The sequence below is a fragment of the Mus caroli genome, unplaced genomic scaffold (genome assembly GCF_978045245.1).
Source record: "Mus caroli unplaced genomic scaffold, Mus_caroli_1 scaffold_1, whole genome shotgun sequence".
Taxonomy (NCBI): Eukaryota; Metazoa; Chordata; class Mammalia; order Rodentia; family Muridae; genus Mus; species Mus caroli.
Window position 1 is genome coordinate 59,004,086 of NW_028227256.1, and position 23,302 is coordinate 59,027,387.

A 23,302-nucleotide genomic window follows, 5' to 3' on the forward strand; every position below is an offset into this window, starting at 1 on the left:
TCACAGCTACGAACTTTGTCTCTGTAGCTCCTTCCCTGGGTGTTTTGTTCCCAATTCTAAGAAGGTGCACAGTGTCCACACTTTGGTCTTCATTCTTCTTGAGTTTCATGCGTTTAGCAAATTGTATCTTATATCTTGGGTATCCTAAGTTTTGGGCTAATATCCACTTATCAATGAATACATATTGTGTGAGTTCTTTTGTGATTGTGTTACTTCACTCAAGATGATGCCCTCCAGGTCCATCCATTTGGCTAGGAATTTCATAAATTCATTCTTTTTAATAGCTGAGTAGTACTCCATTGTGTAAATGTACCATAATTTCTGTATCCATTCCTCTGTTGAGGGACATCTGGGTTCTTTCCAGCTTCTGGCTATTATAAATAGGGCTGCTATGAACATAGTGGAGCATGTGTCCTTTTTACCGGTTGGGACATCTTCTGGATATATGCCCAGGAGAGGTATTGCTGGATCCTCCGGTAGTACTATGTCCAATTTTCTGAGGAACCGCCAGACTGATTTCCAGAGTGGTTGTACAAGCTTGCAATCCCACCAACAATGGAGGAGTGTTCCTCTTTCTCCACATCCTCGCCAGCATCTGCTGTCACCTGAATTTTTGATCTTAGCCATTCTGACTGGTGTGAGGTGGAATCTCAGGGTTGTTTTGATTTGCATTTCCCTGATGATTAAGGATGTTGAACATTTTTTCAGGTGCTTCTCTGCCATTCGGTATTCCTCAGGTGAGAATTCTTTGTTCAGTTCTGAGCCCCATTTTTTAATGGGGTTATTTGACTTTCTGGAGTCCACCTTCTTGAGTTCTTTATATATATTGGATATTAGTCCCTTATCTGATTTAGGATAGGTGAAGATCCTTTCCCAATCTGTTGGTGGTTTTTTTGTCTTATTGATGGGAGAAGTATTAGTTAAACTATCCATTATGATGCTAGATTTGCAGATCTCCTCCTAGTCTTCTCCTCCCTCCCCAGTGCTGTCCCAGGCTGTGCTGTTAGGCTCAGTGGTCCATAATTTTATCTTCTCTCTAGTGTACATTTGCCATTACACAATTGATTTCCATCTAGCTAACGCATTACATATTATTTATTATTTTATCTGATAGTAATATAGATATACATTTTTTTCTTTTTAGTTTTGTATCTTTTGGGGGGATAAGGTTTTTGTTTGTTTTGTTTTGTTTTGTTTTGTTTGGGTTTTGTTTTGTTCTGTTTTTAACTTTATGTTATTGATCTATCTTGTGGCCCTTTGACTTCAAACCTCTATTGTCATGATTTTATGGAAAATGTCATTATTCTTCCATTAAAAAAGAAATCTCTTTGTTTCTTTGAAAAGATTATTGTTGGATTTTACATTTTTAGTTTGAGAAAAGGCTTCTAATTCTTTCATTTTAAACAATGGAAAAATCTGTGGCATTTTTTTTTCTAAAAAAAGAACATGTTCTTATTCAAACAAGATCCATTTAAACACAAGATAAGTAGAATTATTTTTAGATAAAAGTAGCTTTTTGTCATTACAAAGCATCATTGCATACTACATTATAAATTATTTATGGTGTTACTGTTTTATGTATAATTCACTGTTTTGTTCTTGTTGTATGTGGGATCAAATCTTGGCAGTGCTAGGCAAAAATACTCTAGCTCTTGCGCCACATCAGCCCCAGAACCAAGTTTATTATTTTAAATAAAAGTCTACATTTATTTTTTATTTTGTCCTCTTGACAGTTGTGTATTTTAAACTATAACTGCTGGCTTTCAAATCCTTTATACATTTTCCTTAAGGCTGTCATCATTTAAAATAGTTTATATTTTCCTATTAAATTATTGATCCTGCAAACTCTATTCTTATCTTTATATTTAGTATATATTTATGTATACATTTGATTTATCCTTCAAAATGGCACACTTTCCATAGTCAATCTAGGGATAAAATATAACTGGATCTCTTTAGGAATATCCCATTATATAAGTTACTTTTTTGAAATGATAGGAATTTTTATCATATTGGTCCTTTATATGAGAGGATGTATTATAGAGTAAGCTTTAAAATGTGGTCAGAAATGTCCAGTGCAGAAGAAAGAAACTAACAGCACTGAGAGAGTGAAAAGTCAACCCTCTTGCTTTTGAGAACTTGAAGGGCTGCTGATGTTGACACAGGCATATTGCTGTTTTAGTCACCGGCTTCATTACTCTCTGAGCAGATGACTGTCCCTCGGCGTAGATTCCGGCCCTTCATGTGATGGAGAGCCAGCCTAATTAATTATGGCATTTCTAATCTCACTTAATTTGCTGTTTTAGTGAAGACTTCAATATGCCCTACTGTTTTTCCCCCAGGTGACAGTAAATATTACAGAAATAATACACTTCAGAAAATAGGTATTGAAGTACAGCTCTTTGGAAAGCTCTGTGATGCAGGAATATGCACACAGAGGTACGCTCTGTGTGGGGGCTCTTGGAGCCTCTCTAAGATGCCTGTAGAGTATGAGAGATGAGGACCAAATGAACATCTACCTGGAGCGGACACAGGGGCCTCTCTATATTTCCTGAGAGGCCAGGTATCCGGTGCACATAGCTCTGGATGGTACAAGTTACTTTCCTTCCAGACCTGTCCATCGGCTGTTGCTTGGCATCTGTAGTTAAGGATGATGTTTAAGTTATATCTTAAGTATATCTTTCTTTTAAAATAATTTACTTCTTACTAAAATTTACTTTGTAAATTTTTCTAAGTGAAAATGAAGAAGGGGACGGGAGTCCTAAAATATGAAAGGAAGAATTAGTCTGCATACAGCAGAGAATGTGTTAAACTTATAAAAGATGGTTGAGGAGACAGCCATCACTACCTGGATGAATGAGGTATAAAAGTCCCTGAATGAATGGCTCACCAATGACTTTGTACCTCTTCTGTTTATCCATGACCAGTAAGAACTAGGGGATGAATTACAGTGTGCAATTTAGGGAATGAAGCAATTCAAAACCACATGCTAAAGCTACTAAGCCATCCCTTCTGGCACATTGTAGAGTTTGGTGTTGCAAATACAGCAGATAATTGAAATTTAGATCTTAGATATGGGCATTGTTGGCAACTCTCCTCCAGCTTCCCTGCCTAGAGTCTTACAAGGGAATTTAATGGTTCATCGTAATACAATTGCTGTCAAAATTAATTAAGCATTTTAATTTTTCCTTTTTTGCTCATGTTTTTAAAACTCTTCTTTGATGAGAAAATTAATAATAATAAAAACAAAAGAAAATGTCTAGCTTAAAATCACATGCGAGCTGAAGCTGGAAGATAGTCTGTATTTTGGGGAAATAGATCTGGAGTCCCCTTTCCATTTCTTCAATATCAGCTTTAAAAAATCTCGTTCTGTTAAATAAAACTGTCACCCTTTTTTGATCAGTATGTGAGATACAAAGTATAAATTTGCTGCTTGATTTCTTCATTTTATATCAGTTGTCCTAAAGATGAAGGGCCATGAACTTGGCTTTTTATACTGCTTCTAGCCCTTTAGCTTCTGGGGTTTTGTTGTTGTTTGTTTGTTTGTTTTTTTTAAAGTTGCCAAGCATGCCGTTTCATATTAATTTATTTATTCATTTGTTTGTTTGTTTTTGCTCTCTTCAGTATTACAGACATAAGTAGTAAAACTTAAAAAGGCCTCTACCTGTCATAAAACCTACTTTGATGACTAGAGCTAGAAATGTAGAAGATCCAGCTTGGAATAATATATTAAGATGTTGCATTATTGAATGTAGGCTTTGAAGAGGAGTGATTTGTATGGGATAGCAACCTGGAATAGATATTCTACTCATCAGCGTTCATAGCAGACCTTTCAAATAGCCAAATATGCTCAATAACATCATTCAGAAAACAACTCTCTCAGGTTTGCCACAACTCTGATTACCAGAGCTACTCAGGGTAGAATGAAACAGACATGAGACAGAAATGAGACAACTCCATTATCATTCCACACAGATGTCATTTACTGACCAGAATTAATACACAGAAACTTCTGAAAATGTGACTTCAAATATGACACCAGAAAATATGGGAGAAAGCAGGGTTAAGCTAATTATTCCAGTCCAGAGCAGCACTAAAGTTGAAGCTATTTTTATGCGAAGGCATTCATATGAATGTGATTCAGAACCTGGCATTGGGTCCTGAAGAGATTCAGCTGCAAACTAAGTTACTACTGAGTCTGAGCCTTCACAAAGGTATGGCTTGGGCTGTTTGCCAATCTTTAAAGTAAGACGTGCACACTGGGAAGCTATTATTAATACCTTATTGGAGACCAAAGATAATTAGTCCGTGATGCATTTGACAATTGTACAGTAAGAGCCTTTTGAAGGAAAAATTAAAATGTGACAGGTTTGGGCTTAAATGAAGAAATCAATTAAGATAAGACAAGAACTCTAGATGCAAGGGTACATGGGAGATTGAATTATTCAGGTGGGTGAAATGGAAATAAATAGTTCGGTATATTGCTTTGTAAAATAATGAGTGAAATGTGATAAACTGGTTTTGGAAAAAGACTGAAATGCTTTGATAAATATGAGTAAAACAGTCTTGCTTACAGCTCAATTTCCTGTGAATTTGGGCCAGAAGCATGCAAATGCAGAGGAAGAGACTGAGGGTACAGGACAGTGGAACAGCACTTGTGCCGGTCTAGCTCGTGAGAGACCTCGGGCCCAGTCCATGAGACTGCAAACTCTGGGTGGAGGGGGGTGACACAGCATGAAAGATGTATGCTGATTGCAAAGGAAATCTCTCAAATTTTATTACTTTTTAATGCAAAGTCTAAGAACACAGTAAAATAAAGTCATATCAATAAAAGACTAACTCTCTTTTTGTTGTAAATTTTTTGTCTGTTTTCTCAGCCTTTTTATGTCAATACTGACTTCCTGGAATCACTACTAACTTCATGAAGGAAAATCACTCAGAATAGTGCAAAAGCCACAGCCCTGCTTAACCTCGGTGCTGAATCTTCATGCTCAGAGACAAACTCACAGCACAAAGCTGACCATGGCTGTGCCTACCTAGAGTCTCAGTTCTGGGAGACAGAGAGGTGCTTCATTGGGGCTTGGTGTCCAGCTGTCCTAGTAGCTTCCTTGGTGAACTCCTCACCAGCAAGAGACCACACCTCAAACAAACAAACAAACAACAGCAGAAACAACAACAATAAAACGATGTGGATGGTCTGTGACGATTAACAGCTGCAGCTGGTCTCTGATGTGCAGGCATGCACATGTGTAGACACATCTGCACCTGCAGACACACACATATGCACATGAGCAAAAATGAGTGTGCTTTATAATTATACCAGTGATTTGATAGTGACTTTTTCTTTAGAAAAAGTGTCCCAGAAAACAACAACAACAACAGCAATCCATTCAGTTATATAAATTGACAATTCTTGTATCTTGGTATCATTCCCTGCTGCTGCCAAATACTGAAATGTCAGTGTGCTCAGGTTGCCCTTATAAGTGATGAAGTCACCAGTGGTTTTTTTTAGATAGCTGAGTGTGCTCAACTCCAATGAAACATAAAGAGAGGATTTTTCTTTCACCATGTGCTTTAAAATTCCTCAACTGCCCAAAGTGTATACTTCCTTGTGTAACCTTGAAGGGTCAAAAAAGCTGGGAGGTCACAGTCCAGACTAGACATGGCCATGACTGGGACATGCTGCTGTGGTAGGGACCTTAACACTACTGGAATAAAATGGAATTTAATTTCATTCAGATCAAAGGAAATATGGGTTAGAATTACTTTTTTTTTTAATTTGAGGGCCTATTTTGTTGTGTCATGTGCCATTATGTAAGTGATCTCTTGCTGATTTGAAAATTATTTTCAACATTTAAGCCATTTCTTGCTATTATTGCTTTTCATTAAAATATGTTTTAGGAACTATTCAAGTACTTAGAACTATATCGAACTGACATTTAACCAAGTGATTAATTATTCTTTCTCTCTGGTTTGGTTGGTTTCCATTAAGTTAAGAAAAAAGCATAACCTGTGTTTCTCTGATAGGAAATTATGTTGGTATGTTTGGCTACATAATCAGATGGCAGGTTGGGTGGGTTAGTTTGTTTATTCATTTGTTCAATAGCAATTACATGAGTATTCACTGGGTGGTTGAGAGCATGCCCTGCTCTTGCACAAAAACCCAATTTAGTTCACAGCTCTCATGTCTGAGAAGCTGACAGCTGACTGTGTGTCCAGCTCCCGGCGACCCAATACCTCTGGTCTCAGACATTACCTCTCCTCACGTGAAGGCACACACACTCACTCGCACACTTAGAATATTTTATAAAGATAAATATGAACTATGAACTAAGCTGATAAAACTCGGGTATTTTCAGGTGACTTCCTATTGTCAGAATTCATGAGCTGGAAGCCACACCCATCTTTGTTAGGGAGATTTGTTGAGCGCTGACAGTGGTCAAGAGAGGCAGAAAGAGGTTAGTATGGAGGCATTCTACTTGATATATTTTGATTATAATTTCATTTCACTACCCACTTTTCATTGCTTAAATTTCTTAACCTACAGAATTGCCTACTAATGATGCCCATTTAGAAACTCTAGACGAGTCTCAAGGATTCGTCTAGAAATGACATGTAAATTAAGTCGTCATTGTCTGATAGAAGCAATTCAAAAAATGTGAATTAAGGAATCTAATTACAGTATGCTTTTACTACACATTTCTACCAATTGCCCAGGCCTGGATGCAGAGAAAGATTTAAGTACTAGAGGCCAAAGTTTTCCTCTCTAACGAATAAAAGTAGTGAAGAATGGGTAACCATGAATCCTGATGGATTGCCTCAAGGTTGGTGTATACTGGATGTAAACACTGGTCATCGCTCAACAAATCTCCCTAAAGATGGGTGTAGCTTTCAGGTCATGAATTCTGACAATAGGAAGTCACCTGAAAATACCCGAGTTTTATCAGCTTAGTTCATAGTTCATATTTATCTTTATAAAATATTCTAAGGGTGCAAGTGAATGTGTATGCCTTCATGTGAAGAGAGGTATTGTCTGAGGCCAGAGGTACTGGTTCCCCCAGGAGCTGGACACACAGTCAGCTGTCAGCTTCTCAGACATGAGTGCTGGGAACAAGAGCATAGGATTTTACCATCATGTAACCTAACTGACACTGGGAAGTGCCTAGGCAGGAGTCATGTAAGATGTGGGATTGTCAAACAGATTTTAAAACAGTATTCATACTGTGCCTCTCTCCTTCATACTGTGCCTTTCTCCTGTGTGGCAGTTCTAACAAGCAGATGAACATCAGAGTCAGGGGAATTCCTGCTCATGTCCACTCAGGCCATTTGTTTGTCAGATCTACTGCTTGGCCTGTTCACATATCATTGCTGTCACTCTGCAAGGATGCATGTGCAATATGTATTATTATTTCAGTTCTACCAGGTTGTTACGATCCTGCCAAAGACATGCAATTAGACTAGCAGTTAAGTTCCCTGCTTAGTTTACAGGGTCATCATAGATGTATATGTTGGGATAGCCCTGTACTTACTTATAGAAACCTGACTGTGCCTATGTACATCTTCATTGCAAGAACCACTACTGTCACATTGAGGGCATCTTCAGGAACACATGATTTTGTGGCCTCTGACAGAGTTTATCTCTGATGTTTATGACATGGAGGGCTCCTAGAGAAAGAAGCCCCTGAGGTCAGTCGTTGAGATCTCTGAGGAAGTAAAAATAACTGGTATGATGTGAAGTGAGGTACTGGTAAAGTTGAAGTTAAAATAGGGGTGCAAGACTGATCTAGAGGGGAAAGGGCCGATAATGGGAATGTGGAGGGGATGGGAAGGTGGGTTAACCAGGTCCCATTCAAGGAATGCACTGTAATTAGCAGTTGGAAAAAAGAGTGTGTCCACCACACGCTGCTGCTGGTGGTGTGGGCCTGCTGGAGAGTCCATTTTCACTTGACTCTGGAGACCAGAGAATCCTTGAAAGAATTCTTGTGAGAATTTCTGAGTATTCATGAGAAAAGTCTTGAGGTAGGATGTGGAGGCCTGTGGAAGCTGGGGAGACCCTGAAAGGTGGCAGCTTGTTGGGGGGAAAAACAAGTAAAAGGAAGCATGCTGGTGTTTCCCTCTGACCACAATGGACTATTTTGATCACACCGCATCGGAAGCCAGAAACAGTCATGAAAAGAGATTTGAAATCAGCTTAGCTACAACACTGAAGCTACATACTGTAGGCTGCTTCCAGTCTCATGTTTCCGAACCAATCCAGAAGCTCCCACAGGGTCTGGATCAGGAGGTTGCTGTATAGTGACTTCCTTTCCCGGTTAGCAGCAGCCTGCTGGACTAGGCATCTGGCCACTGTGGGACTTAGGTGGTTTTAAATATTACTTTAACTACATTTATAAATAATGAAAGTCATTTTAAAATACATTACAATAAATAAAATATAAGAGCATATATAAAGAGCCATAACTAGCCAGGTACAAATCAGTGCATTCTCTTTTACTTCAATTATTTCAATCCATAAATAAAGATCAGATTTCAATTGTACTTTAAATCTCTTGCCAGCCATGCCTCTGGCAATGGTGCCAGCTCACTCATAGCTGTGAATGCAAAGACAGTGACATCTTCCTTACTGAATCCTCCCCATAGATTCATAGTGTTTATATTCTGAACACTGAGGTTCTTAGGACTATGCACATCATAAATATTTTCTTCTATTGAAAGCTACCTGCGAGTCTTTAAGGAAACAAATATTTCTACCAAGTCAGTGCACCTCTCAACTGGAATATTTACTGCACTTCAGGCCTCTGCCAAGTGACAGGGTCACAAAGACAGATGTGGCACATTCTGTACCTCAAGGATTTCAGAACTAAGCAAGGTAGGTGGGCTTGTGAGGATATTAGTGACTTCCCCAGGTCAGTGCCAGATAGAATTTTCCCAGGGCTGGGCAGGTGGGGGATGAGGAGGTTGGTGATGGAGATGGGGCCTGTGCAGTGTGTTCAGAGAGAGAATGGCCCAAACAACAGGAGATATGAGAAAGTATGGAAGAACATTTGTCAAGTTGGCCAGGCAGTTCTGTATAGCAGGTGTATCTAGATATGAGTGTAGACTCCATGCCAGGAACTGTTCTAAAGTCTTCATACTGTCGATGAATGAGACAGACTTCAGAGGAAGCACTGCCCTTTGTGAGCTGATACTTCAGCTCTGTATAACTAAAGTGTGAGATATCAGTAGATCAGTGTGGTTCCCTCAAAATGGAAATAATTAAAGTAGCCTAACTCTGGGGCTGTAATTCATGGCTGAGCACTTAGTACCCTAGGCTTCATCCTCAGTACTGCTACAAAATATAAATGCAAATGCATGCTGACTGCTTCCTGGGGTCACTGCATCTTTTGGTCTTGTTTACAGTTACTTTTACAGGATGCCTCTCAACTCTCCATTGGATTTTTGTTTGCTTTAGGTGGGAAAACAACCCCATCTTCTTTCTGCCTGCTAGAGTTCAGAGATCTGCACCTTATCTCAAGCTATAGGAATATGATGTGGGATGCCAAGGGGGTGAAGGCTCTGGCCCACCCACTTCTTCCCTCCTTACCTTTCCCGTTGTTTCTCACTCAGCCAATGCAGTTCTGGAGATTGTCTCAAGATCATCTCTTGTTGTCTTAGAAAATCCTTCTTAAATCATTGTCTTGTTTTGTTGTTGTTGTTGTTTTCAGTAGATCTTAAAAACTGGCAACTCATTTTGAAACCAGGAACTCCCTTCCAATAAAGGTGGCTGGAAAAAAACTGCAAGAATCACAGATTGAAAGGCAAAATGATTGTGTGGCAGGACACACGAGGTCATGGGAAGGAACAAGTGTGTGAGGCAGGAGAGGGGAACTCGGAGCTTCATGAAAACAGATTAAAAGGCTTACAGATTGTAGGCACCCGGAATATACTTCAAATATCCTTATTCATGAACTATGATGACTTATAAATCTAATTATATATAAAATAAGAAGAGCTTTGTAACATAAACTTGGTTCTTTATGTTTGAGATTTTTGAAAAATATATTGCTGGCTAGGAGGGATACAAATCTGGATGATGTTACTGCTGTTCCTCCTCCTCCTCCCCTTCCTCTTCCTCTCTGCCCTGCCTCCTTTGGGTGCTGAAAGAAGTATAGAACATATCTTTAGTTTGGAAGCTGGGACAGGACATTTTCATGGTGCAGGCTATTGTGTGGAGGCCAGCAGGAAAGCCAGTTTGGCTGTGTGGATGAAGAATGTGTGGAACAGAAAGTTTTTTAGTGATGTGTTGCTCTTTGATCTTGGGCTACTCCCAAGCAACCCTTGAATTTGTGTAACTTTGCCTCTACATAGAAAGTGCATTTACTATATCAAGATTTGACTAAAATACATTTTGCTCAGCAAAATGACAGTGGTTAGGGTAGAGCTTTATTTTTTTCATTTGCTGAATGTATCTTGCTTCTCCACGCCTTTTAACACCCACCAGTTTTAGGTGATGTTGGGTAATTGCAACTGAGGTGTTAGGATCATGGAATAATCCATTTAGCCATGCCTAGACTTGAAATATTTGAAAATAAAGTGCAACTTAAAGGGACAGAGTAAGTGAAAGAAAAGCTAATATTTACAACCTGGTAGCAGAGAGGGGGCACTTCACATGACTACAGGTATTTTATGAGCTGAGGCAGAGCCTCAATAGTAAAACATCTTGGTTCATCTGAGCATTGGGTATAAGCAGTTTTCATAAATATAATGATATGGAAAAACCAGCAGAAACTTTACTGAAACCAGATGGAGAAAAAGAATCCTATTATAAATTGAAATGAACAGGAGTGTGTCTGTCTTTGTCTTACATTTAAATATATATGTTGTTTCTCCTTCTGTGTTTGGCACTTTTGAAAGTGCTATTTGACTGTGGGAAAGGAGTGAGCATTAAAGGAGGTTGAGGAATTGCCTAGCTGAACTTCTGAACTTTGACAGCTCTACAGGATGCAAAGCAGGCAGTACTTAAACATCTGTAAGTGAGCATCACAGGAGCAGTGGTGCTGGCTCTCACTGAAACTTGTTGGAGCAGATGAGACACTTTGAAATCAATGGAGGTTTTAACTTTGGATACCTAGACCAAGTAGTCTAACTTACCCAAATCTTCCAAAGCGGAATTCAGGTGTCTCCCTAGCCTCACTTTGAGCTGACAGCAGTGTTTTGACAAATGGCATTATATTTATCTAGGACAATTTATAAATATTTACCTATGCAAATAACAGAAACCAACCCTAGCTAAACTGACCCAAAACCTCACCAGCTAATATAATGTAAAGAATATTCATATTTAAGGATTTCACTTTTTACGTTTCTTTTGTCTTCTCAAACATAATTTAGATTCCTGGGAAATATTAATTGTGCTTATTATTAGCAGTGCGAGAAAAGATGAGGTCAATAAAACAATTTAAAAAAGAAAGAAAGGGAACAAACTGTGGTAAAGACTGAGAGTTTTAGTTTACATTCAAGTATTCTTCCTACTATAGACTTGTTCCTAAAATTTCATATAGATACGAATATGGGAAGAGAATAGAGAAACATAGCCGAAGGAGAGTTTGGGGTACACGATAGCATCCAGAAACCATTTATTTGAATTACTCTTGTATGTGTGTTTGCTCAGTCGAGGCTTCCCTTTCTGCATCACGCAGCTTCCCCAAGTACTCCACAGAGACATGTTATACTCAAAATGAATCAGAGAAGTCTCCCAGCCCTTTCACAGATGAAGTAAATGAAGGCTTCTCTGTTCTGTCTGCTCCCTAGGTAAATCAGCTATGGCACGTAAGCAAGAACTCTAGACTGTCTGAGACCAGCATCACATCCCACCACTGTACACTGGACTTGCTGTTGGGATGACTACTCTTTAGTGTCAACTAGATTAAATTTAGAGTTTCCTGGGAGGTACACCTCCAGAAACACCACAAAAGCCTCATCAGAGGGGTGTGTCTCCTAGGTGATTCTAAACTCTGTCAAGAAGGCAAGGAAGGGGAGTAGTAATCAAAATAGGTTGGCTAACATACTTACGTCGAGATTCAATCACAAATCTAAATTTTAGAAGTCTTAATTAATTGAGATGTTTGCCCCATGACTTCATCTTGGACAAGTCATGATCCTTTTCTCTTTCAATGGGTTCATGTATAAAACCAAAATAAGAATGCCAAGAAATTTGCCAGGTGCGGTGGCTCACACCTTGAATTTCAGCACTTGAGAGGCAGAGGTGCAGAGGCAGAGGCAGAGGCAGAGGCAGAGGCAGAGGCAGAGGCAGAGGCAGAGGCAGAGGCAGAGGCAGAGGCAGAGGCAGAGGCAGCAGGCAGACCTCTGTGATTTGGAGGCCAGCTGGGTCTACAAAGACAGTTCTAGGACATCCAGAGCTACACAGAGAAACTATGTAACAAAAAACAACAAAACAAGCCAAGAAGTCACACAAGGATGTAGTGAATATACATCTAGTTACTTGTGAAATACCTTGAGGTCAAGAAAAGCACCCAGAACACATTTACTTAAATGTCTGTCTATCTATCTATCTATCTATCTATCTATCTATCTATCTATCTACCTATTCATCCATTCATCATCCATCCATCCATCCATCCATCTATGTGTTTGCTCAACCACTGTTTCTAATACATGGCTGCATATCTTTGTTAGTGACTTTGAAAGGTAGTAGAATCCACAGTGGGAGCTCCAGCTTGGTTGGTCAGCATGGTCTAGCTGGGTCAGCATTCCTTAAGTATTCACCATTATACCCAAAGAGCCTGGGATGGAGACTCAAGAACCTTGAAACATGGCTTTGCCATAGCATATAAGAGGGGAGAGTCATTCTGCTATTCTGGGTCTCTGTTTCCTTAAGTATAAAGTGACTGGACCAAGCTAGCACTGTTCTTCCATGGCTTGATGAACATTGTTCCCTGGCAATATCAAATACTTTCAATAAAGCCTCTCAGGCCTTGGCTATACCTGTGTCTCCAACTTTAGGGTAGGGTCCAGAAATATATGTTTCTTTAAGGCCTTGAATGGTTCTGGTCCGTGGTAAAGTTTACATGTTACAATAAAATAAAGGAGAAAAAATATAACTGAGTTGACTAATAATTTAGCATTTAAAAAATGTTTTATTAATGTCTAGATACATGGATATAAAGTAAAATCATGTGAGTTCAGGTAGGAAAAGCTTTGCCTGTTGAGTTGCTGAGACTGAAGCACTTAGAAATGTGTTCATGGGGTCAACAGAGACTTCCACAGCCGGGCACTGTCTACAGCAGGAAGAACATATATTAGATAGAGTTTGTGGAACAATGCCTGACTACTGAAATGCATGTTAATTCCAAGTGTGTGCATAGCAAATGCAGTTTGTTTTTACTTTAGCAAGATATTTTTGTTCTAAAAAGTAAAAACAAATATTCTGAAATTATGCCCAGAATTTTAATCTGAAAATTTACATTATGTTTATGTATGAGCACCAGGCACATAGCCTCCCGTTCAAATCTTTACTGGATAAATGTTGCTCTTACTCTCATTCTAAAACTCATGCGTGATTTCAGAAGAAACTTGTGACTGGCTTTTCAGAATGCAAATCTTCTTTTTAAATGCACTGGAGGTTTTGAAACACAACTCAGTTGTAGTTCAAGTTTTATGGGCAAATGGTTAAAAATGTGGGGAGGGGGGAGGACAAGACCATGTATCCCCCTCCATCTAAGAAGTGACTGTTGATAAGGAAGCTTGCTATAGCTTTCATCTTAGAAATGAGAAACCACACTATAAAACTGTTTTGCAGTTACGGCCAACCAGGCGAGCACAGTGAAAATTTAGGTAGCCTTTATTCCGACTTTTTTTTTTTCCTCACCAAGAGAGAGATGCCTATCATAGCAGCACTTCATAGTGAATAATGTACTCTCTCCTGCATGGAATCAGCGACTTGTACAAACTGTGAACCACCGAGCAGTAGCCTGGTGCCTGACACTGTGATGACCCCTGAAGAGAAGGTTGCCCTCCAGGTGCCCGGGCCCTCTCTGGCAGCCTGTGAGCACTCGCTGTAGTTAGCACCAGTGGTAACAAAATGTAAACACCTTTCCTCTCCAGCTGCTGCTAATTGGTTTGGGAATATTTGTGTAAGTGTTGATTTTTTAAAGCTAAAAATAGTGCAGTGCTGTTTAAATCCGACACATTCTGGCTGTCATTAATGCTCCCACGATCCTGAAAGTGTGGCTAAAAATGTTCACTCTTTTTAAAATGGGGTAATTAAGCCTGTCTTTTTGTGAAGGCCACATACACCGTGCCATAGTGGGATAGAAGGATAAAGGATACACTTAAGAGTAGCCAGGAGTGGTCGCTGGGAAGGAAAGGGTTGTAATGTGGGGAAACCAGGCAGGCTTCACAGTAGCACCCCACTTTACCTCCCCTGAAGCTCATCTTTACCCCAGCTTTAATATAGCAGTAAAAATAGAAGTTGCAGTGATTTTATTTTAAAAATTAAATATACACCCTCCAAAGCATTCTCCTTCTTTTTCTAGAGGCAAGTTTCAGGATTTTTAAATCACATAATTAATATTTCTCCACTATAGTTAAGACCTAAGGAGGCTGTTTAGCAAGCATTATGCTGAGCCTTTAGTTCTGCACAATCAAGAGTTATTTTTGTCTCTCTCCTCCCAAATTTAAAAGTCAAGATTTTACAGATTTTTTTTCTCCAAGTTATTTAAGTAAGCTATAGGAGGAAAAGTCTCATTTTCATTTTTAGATAGGTGTGAGTTCGTGACTCTTCATTTCATCATGTAATGTACTGAAGGAAAAGCTGAAGTGTGCCTTAATCATTTGTGCCAATAATTTTGAGGGTAAAATGGTTTTGTATAACCCAATAAGAGACAGCTGTCGTTGCCCTAAGTTTTGAGGCACTGCGATGCCAGAGTCAATTTGGAGTTGGCTTTATGTCTTCATGGACTGCCTCCAGCATCTGCCTTCCTGCCTCATCCCCAGAGAATACTAAAGGGGTTTGTTATTGCAATATACAGAAGTGATTTTGGCAAGTGACAAACACTGCCTGTTAGCTGCGAGGATATACTATAGTTTCTTCCTCTTTATGATAGTTGTAGCAAGGAAAAGGGCTTTGGATGCTCCTTTTCAAACAGTGGGACGACTGTCTAAGACATAAAGCCTGTGGATGTGCATTTATCTCTTGCAAATGACACCATCATTTGAGCGAAGAGGTCGCTTACAGAATGGAGAAAAAAAAACTGTTTCTATTATATATCAGACATAAGATTAGTATCTGTAACATTCAAAAAAGTAGAAAAACCTGAAAATCATAAAAAACAAATAACCCAACTTAAAAGGAGTGTCTAGAACTAAGCAGAGAATTCTCACTGAAACAGAAATGTTTGAGAAACACTTAAAAATCATTCAACAACCTTAGCTGTCAGGAAAATGCAAGATTGAAAACACTTGGAGATTTCATCTTACCCCAGTCACAATAGCTAAGACTAATAAGATAAATCACAGCTAATGATAGGGAAAATATGGAGAAAGGAGGATATTTATTCATTATTAATGGGAGTGTGAACTGGTATAGCCACTATGAGATTCGGTATCAGAGTTCCTCAAAAAATCTAAAAATATTCTACCAGAAGATCCTGCTATATATAATCAAGTCTTGAACATGTACCAGAAGGACCCCACATGATACTTTAGAGATATTTGTTCATCCATACTCATTGTTCTATTCATAATAACCAGAGATTAGAACCACCCTAGATGCATATAAGCTGATAAATAGATAATGAAAATGAGGTACATTCATATCCAGGAATATCATTCAGGTGTTAAGAGAAATAAAAATTACAGGTTAAATGGATGCTGCTAAATAACAATCATTCTGGAAGAAGTAACCCAGCGCCAAAAAGACAAACACTGCATGTTTTCTCTTGGATGTGAATATTACCTTGTAAGGATTAGGTATGTGTTTCGTTGGAATTTCTTTTATGTCTAATGATTTTTGAGTATGGATGTGGGAATGTGTGTGCACGAATACAAGTGTACATAATTCTACAAGAGAGTATTGGATCCCAGGAGATCAGCTTACAGGCAGTGGTGAGACATCAGACACTAGTGCTGGGAGTTTACCTTGGGTCCTCTACAAAAGCAGCAGGCCCTTAAAACTGCCACACGTGTCTCCAGCACGATGTGTGTTCTCTTTAAGTGTATAGTTGTTGGCATAGATTATGCTCAAAATATAGCCAGCTCTGAATTTCCCTTGATCAGATTATCACACTCCAACTCTCTCTGTACTAATTTCAAATTTTAATTGACATTTCCATACATATATAGTGTTGACATAAATAAAACCTTTACTTATCATTAACTGAAACTAGGTGGAAAACTCCTTAACCTCTAGTAAGGCAGTTAGAGCCGGAAAGCTTATTCTTTTCCCGCCGTTGTTAGAGATCAATAACAAACTTCCACATGGAAGAGGGAGATCCAACAATATAGAACTAAACCCTTAAACTAAATACTCCTTTTTGTTGGCATTAGGATGTATAGATCAAGTGTGTTCTCTGTCAAATACTCAGTGTAGGTGGAAGTTGCCAGACATGCTGGATCTGAAATTGTTGTAGACACGTAAGAGACTCAGAATATTGAGCCCATATAGAAAAAGAAAATAATTCTGGAAGAACCTCACATCATGATTTCAAAACTTAGTGCAAATGTAAGGTGGGCAGCACTGTATATGGCTGGCATGAGACAGTAGTAGCCAAATGAACAGAATTGGAAAATCAGACTAGTAATGAATGATATGGTCCTTCATATCTGCAGATGCTCCAGTCAGGCTGCAGCGTCAGGGGAATGGGCACCTACATCATTATAGTGTCAGTCCTGCAGACATCTGATCTCCAATCCGACATCTCAGAAATTAGAAGAAATCATGCAATATTTAATTTTAATTCATAACATTTTGCGGTATTTTAAAAACAATACAGGAGGCTCTGACTGTCTCTGGGAAACACACACAAGGCTCATTGTCTTATAAACAGATAAAAAGTGAATGACTTGGGCATAAATATGCTTGTGAAATATGTTGACATGCATGACCATCACAGGTTCAAGAGTTCGGTTAAATCTTTCTCTCTAGGTATTTTTTTTAACTTGCTCAATTTTGCCTTGTTGGTTCTGTATGATCTGACTTCTTTTAGCATTTCCTAAGGATAATATGAACATTAAAACGTTCAGATATCTTTTCACAGGTGCTCTATGCTCAACTACTAAAGATTCTTAACCTTTTAGATTGTCCTTCCTTTTATTTGTCTGTGTGGAGACCAGAAAATTGAATTAAGGAAAATATCTCTTGCAAAAAACAAAACAAAACAAAACAAAACAAAACAAAAAACAAAACAAAACAAAACAAAAAAACAAAACAAAAAAAGGAGCACCAGCTTGAAATATTGCTATCCATTTAAAATGAAACAGATAGCCTAGCCGGGCATGGTGGCGCACACCTTTAATCCCAGTACTCAGGAGGCAGAGGCAGGTGGATTTCTGAGTTCCAGGCCAGCCTGATCTACAAAGTAAGTTCCAGGACAGCCAGGGCTATACAGAGAAACCCTGTCTCGAAAAACCAAAAAATAAAAATAAAAAATAAATAAAATAAAAAAATAAAAAATAAAATGAAACACATTTTTAAAAGCCAGTTTAGGGAGTGAGAGGTTAAAAGCACTTTTTTTACTTTTTGCTCTTATTGGACATAGGTTTGATTACCAGCATCCACTTGGTGGCTCACAGTCACTCTATCTCAAGTTCCAGGGGTGCCAATGTCTTCTGACATCTCTAAGCACCAGATACAGACACAGAAGCAAAACACTCACACACAAAAAAAAATTAAAATGAATAAATTTAATAAATAAATGCTAAAAGTATACCAGGAGAGCTGGGCATGGTGGCAGTGAATGCCTTTAATTTTCAAATTCAGGAGGCAAAGATGGAACTCTAGTTTTGAGATCAGCCTGGTCTATGGAGCAAGTTCCAGGACAACCAAACATTTTTCTTTTTCTTTTTTCTTTTTCTTTTTTTTTTTTTTTTTTTTTTTTTGTTACATTTCACTGTGTTGTAGAAATACCAGCATGTAGAAATGATTAAAACTCCTTTCTCATTACTTAGCACTGGAGACTTCTTTTAGTATTTTTTCCCCTAAAACAAGTTTAAAACACGATACCCCAACCTAAGGCTGAGTAGCAGCAAGTTAAGCGATGTATCCCCTGCGGTTAACATATCGCCCTGTGCAAATGGCCCATTTGAGCATTTCAGAAACCAAAGAAGAGAGGGGGGCACCTGGAAAACACTGAGGACATTCACAGCTGTTTCCAGTCTCAGAAGAAATGGGAGCCAACTGTCTGTGTCCAGCGCCATGCTGTTTCCTCCCCTCCCTGAAACGTTTCGTTCAAAGCTCCCATTCTGTATGTACAGCACCCACAACCTGTGACTTTTCTTCATTCCAGGATTCCGCCCAGAACGTGGAAAACAAAGAAGTTATGAATGGTGAACAGGCAGGGCTGCTTTCGCTGCACAGAACGAGGGATGAGCTGAGGTACTTTATGAAAATAGGATGTTCTTACTTATTTAAATTTGGCATCATTTTACTTAATGAACTTCAGTTGTTCTAATTTTGTCGGAGATACTGAGAAAAGTAGAACTGTGTAATAAGGTACATTTCAGTTCAAACATGGATTACTTATTCCTTTTTCCCGTTTGTATGCAACATGAGAACTTTCCTGAAAACCTTACATGTACAAATACTAGGGGCTTCTAATACTCTTCTGCTTCAGGATTTTGTTCTTTTTTTTTTTCATTTTTATTTCTTATACATTCTATTATGTCACTGGCCCCCTTCACTCTCCTCCCTCTAGCCTCTCCCAGGTCACCTTGCAACTTCCTATATGCCCTGCCTCAAATTGATAGCTTCCTCCTCTTCTATAATTGTTGCTATGTGCACACGTGGATACACACACATACAATGTATATATCTATATGCACAAATATATGAATACAACAGGCTGAGTCATTTTTTGTTGTCCAGGCTAACTACTCTGATGACTGACCATTGAGGGGTCTCAGCTCTGGGAGAAGCCAATTCTCCCTCTCTCAACAGTCAAAGGCCGCCTGGAGTTCCTTATCTATGGATAATGCCAGGTGTTATTGTACAAGCCATTTCTAGGAGAGATGGTTTTACAATAGACTTCTCCATATTCTAGCCCCATAATTCTCTACCTTCTCTTCCTTATGATCCCTGAGTCATAGATAGAGAACCATCCTGTAGATGTCCGAGCCATAGATACAGAAACCATGCTGTAGATGTCGGACTCATAGATACAGATCTATGCTGTAGATGTATACATTAGGCCTGGCTTCCCACAATTGGTTAATCACTATATTGTGTCTAGTTGTAGCTCTCTACACCAGTCTCCATTAACTGCCCAGAAAAGCTTCTCTGGGGAGGGAGTGGTAGCTACAAATATTTGTGAGCATAAGAATGCAATCTAGAGTGCAGTGGGAATTATGCTGGCATAGCGAAGTGGCTGGTAAATTCTAGTCCAGGGTCCATGATCTCACTACTCCCAAAAAGAGGTTTCTAGTGGGCAACCAGGATTTTTAAATCACTTTTTCTTGTCTTTGCCCTGCAGTTTACAGAGCTCTTCAACGTTCTTTATGTTTGAGTGTTTCATTTGCCTCTAAGCTATGAGTACTTCTGTAGGTTGTATTCATACAATCCTATAGTATTTCACTTGGTGCTTGGAAAATGAATTTGTTTCATCATCCAGAATTGTTTGTATCATTAAGGAAAGTGGCACATTATGTGACGTCAACTATTCCCCTTAGTACTGATCTCTAATGTCACAGCTACCAACACTGCCTGGATACAAGCCATATCTCTACTCGTCCATCTCTCCTTGACTACAAAATGGAAGTAGTAGGGTTGCGCATGAAGCTCTAAGTTCATCCTATCCCCAGAACCATGTAAGGCGAGAGTGGTAGCTCACACCTATAGTTCCAACACTTACATGAGAGATGGAGCCAGGAGGATCAGACACTCAGAATTATCCTCCGATACACAGTTGAGTTCAAGGCCAGCCTTCAGTACATGAAAATGTAGCAAGAAAGCAAGCGAGCGAGTGAGCGAGTGAGAGAAAGAAAGAAAGAAGAAAAGAAAAGAGAGAAAAGGAAAAGAAAAAAGAAAGACAAAGAAAATACCTAAGATCCTACAAAACCCAGATTTCTCAGAGCATTATGTCAGTGTTCAAAAGTTTCATATTTTGGAGCAGTTTGGGTTTGGAAAATTTTAGATTGGATAGGATCACCTTGTATAGTTTCCATTATCATTATTTTCAAAAACTTGTTTGAATTTAGCATAAAAGATAAATTTGCATTTCTGAAGCAATAAATCTAGCAATAGAAAGTGCTGCCCTGGCCGATGCTCATTTGTCCATAGCGTTCTTTCATGAAGTCCGTGTGCTAACATGTGCCAGACAGTTCTAATGGAACCAGCTACTTTCTTCTGAAAGGGTAACCACCATTAATCAAGTGACCATGTAGACTCTCTTCAGCGTTATGCTTTTCAGCCATATGGCTATAATCATTGTTCATTAGGAATTTTTCTTAATAACTTGCATAATATAAAGCATTCATTCAAGAACATTTTTGGGCACACTTTTTAGAAGCTGGTATGCTTATTTTTATAGCTAGCCATAATAGATAGAATGTTTCTGTTCTATTTGAGTTTAATTTTTAATTTAAATTTTTTAATACTATCTTTGGCAAATGTTTCCCACTATGCTGTATGAACACCCATCATAAGGTATACAATTGTTTGCTTTGGGTTATGTTATTTTATTTTATTTTTAGCTTCAGGAGAAAATTCATTCAGCTTTTCCTTGTTATAAGTAACTGAAAGAAATAACTGATAATTGAGAGAAGTATCATGACTAATTTCTTTTTTTTTTAATTTTTAATATTTTTATTACATATTTTCCTCAGTTACATTTCCAATGCTATCGCAAAAGTCCCCCATAGCGCCCCCCACTTCCCTACCCACCCATTCCCATTCTTTTGGCCCTGGCATTCCCCTATATTGGGGCATATAAAGTTTGCAAGTCCAATGGGCCTCTCTTTCCAGTGATGGCCAACTAGGCCATCTTTCGATACATATGCAGCTAGAGACAAGAGCTCCGGAGTTCTGGTTAGTACATCATGTTGTTCCAACGGTTGCAGATCCCTTTAGCTCCTTGGGTACTTTCTCTAGCTTCTCCATTGGGAGCCCTGTGATACATCCAATAGCTGACTGTGAACATCCATTCCTGTGTTTGCTAGGCCCCGGCATCATCTCACAAGAGACAGCTATATTTGGGTCCTTTCAGCAAAATCTTGCTAGTGTATGCAATGGTGTCAGCATTTAGAAGCTGCTTATGGGATGGATCCCTGGATATGGCAGTCTCTAAATGGTCCATCCTTTCATCACAGCTACGAACTTTGTCTCTGTAACTCCTTCCCTGGGTGTTTTGTTCCCAATTCTAAGAAGGTGCACAGTGTCCACACTTTGGTCTTCATTCTTCTTGAGTTTCATGCGTTTAGCAAATTGTATCTTATATCTTGGGTATCCTAAGTTTTGGGCTAATATCCACTTATCAGTGAATACATATTGTGTGAGTTCTTTTGTGATTGTGTTACTTCACTCAAGATGATGCCCTCCAGGTCCATCCATTTGACTAGGAATTTCATAAATTCATTCTTTTTAATAGCTGAGTAGTACTCCATTGTGTAAATGTACCATAATTTCTGTATCCATTCCTCTGTTGAGGGACATCTGGGTTCTTTCCAGCTTCTGGCTATTATAAATAGGGCTACTATGAACATAGTGGTGCATGTGTCCTTTTTACCAGTTGGGACATTTGGATATATGCCCAGGAGAGGTATTGCTGGATCCTCCGGTAGTACTATGTCCAATTTTCTGAGGAACCGCCAGACTGATTTCCAGAGTGGTTGTACAAGCTTGCAATCCCACCAACAATGGAGGAGTGTTCCTCTTTCTCCACATCCTCGCCAGCATCTGCTGTCACCTGAATTTTTGATCTTAGCCATTCTGACTGGTGTGAGGTGGAATCTCAGGGTTGTTTTGATTTGCATTTCCCTGATGATTAAGGATGTTGAACATTTTTTCAAGTGCTTCTCTGCCATTCGGTATTCCTCAGGTGAGAATTCTTTGTTCAGTTCTGAGCCCCATTTTTTAATGGGGTTATTTGACTTTCTGGAGTCCACCTTCTTGAGTTCTTTATATATATTGGATATTAGTCCCTTATCTGATTTAGGATAGGTGAAGATCCTTTCACAATCTGTTGGTGGTTTTTTTGTCTTATTGATGGTGTCTTTAGCCTTGCAGAAGCTTTGCAGTTTCATGAGGTCCCACTTGTCAATTCTCGATCTTACAGCACAAGCCATTACTGTTCTATTCAAGAATTTTTCCCCTGTGCCCATATCTTCAAGGCTTTTCCCCACTTTCTCCTCTATAAGTTTCAGTGTCTCTGGTTTTATGTGAAGTTCCTTGATCCACTTAGACTTGACCTTAGTACAAGGAGATAGGAATGGATCAAGTTGCATTCTTCTACATGTTAAAAACCAGTTGTGCCAGCACCATTTGTTGAAAATGCTGTCTTTCTTCCACTGGATGTTTTTAGCTCCCTTGTCAAAGATCAAGTGACCGTAGGTGTGTGGGTTCATTTCTGGGTCGTCAATTCTATTCCATTGGTCTATTTGTCTGTCACTATACCAGTACCATGCAGTTTTTATCACAATTGCTCTGTAGTAAAGCTTTAGGTCCGGCATGGTGATTCCACCAGAGGTTCTTTTATCCTTGAGAAGAGTTTTTGCTATCCTAGGTTTTTTGTTATTCCAGATGAATTTGCAGATTGCACTTTCTAATTCGTTGAAGAATTGATTTGGAATTTTGATGGGGATTGCATTGAATCTGTAGATTGCTTTTGGCAAGATAGCCATTTTTACAATGTTGATCCTGCCAATCCATGAGCATGGGAGATCTTTCCATCTTCTGAGATCTTCTATAATTTCTTTCTTCAGAGACTTGAAGTTTTTATTATACAGATCTTTCACTTCCTTAGTTAGAGTCACGCCAAGATATTTTATATTATTTGTGACTATTGAGAAGGGTGTTGTTTCCCTAATTTCTTTCTCAGCCTGTTTATTCTTTGTGTAGAGAAAGGCCATTGATTTGTTTGAGTTAATTTTATAT

At 38.9% G+C, this 23,302-nt stretch overlaps 1 protein-coding gene across 1 annotated transcript in view; it reads left to right on the top strand.

Moving 5' to 3' along the window:
- Window positions 1-23,302, top strand: part of Pard3b (par-3 family cell polarity regulator beta) — a 1,032,172-nt gene that overhangs the window by 500,089 nt on the left and 508,781 nt on the right. The window contains exon 5 of the mRNA XM_021162850.3: window positions 18,504-18,592. Coding sequence (XP_021018509.1) covers window positions 18,504-18,592 — 89 coding nt within the window. The remainder of the gene's footprint in view (window positions 1-18,503; window positions 18,593-23,302) is intronic.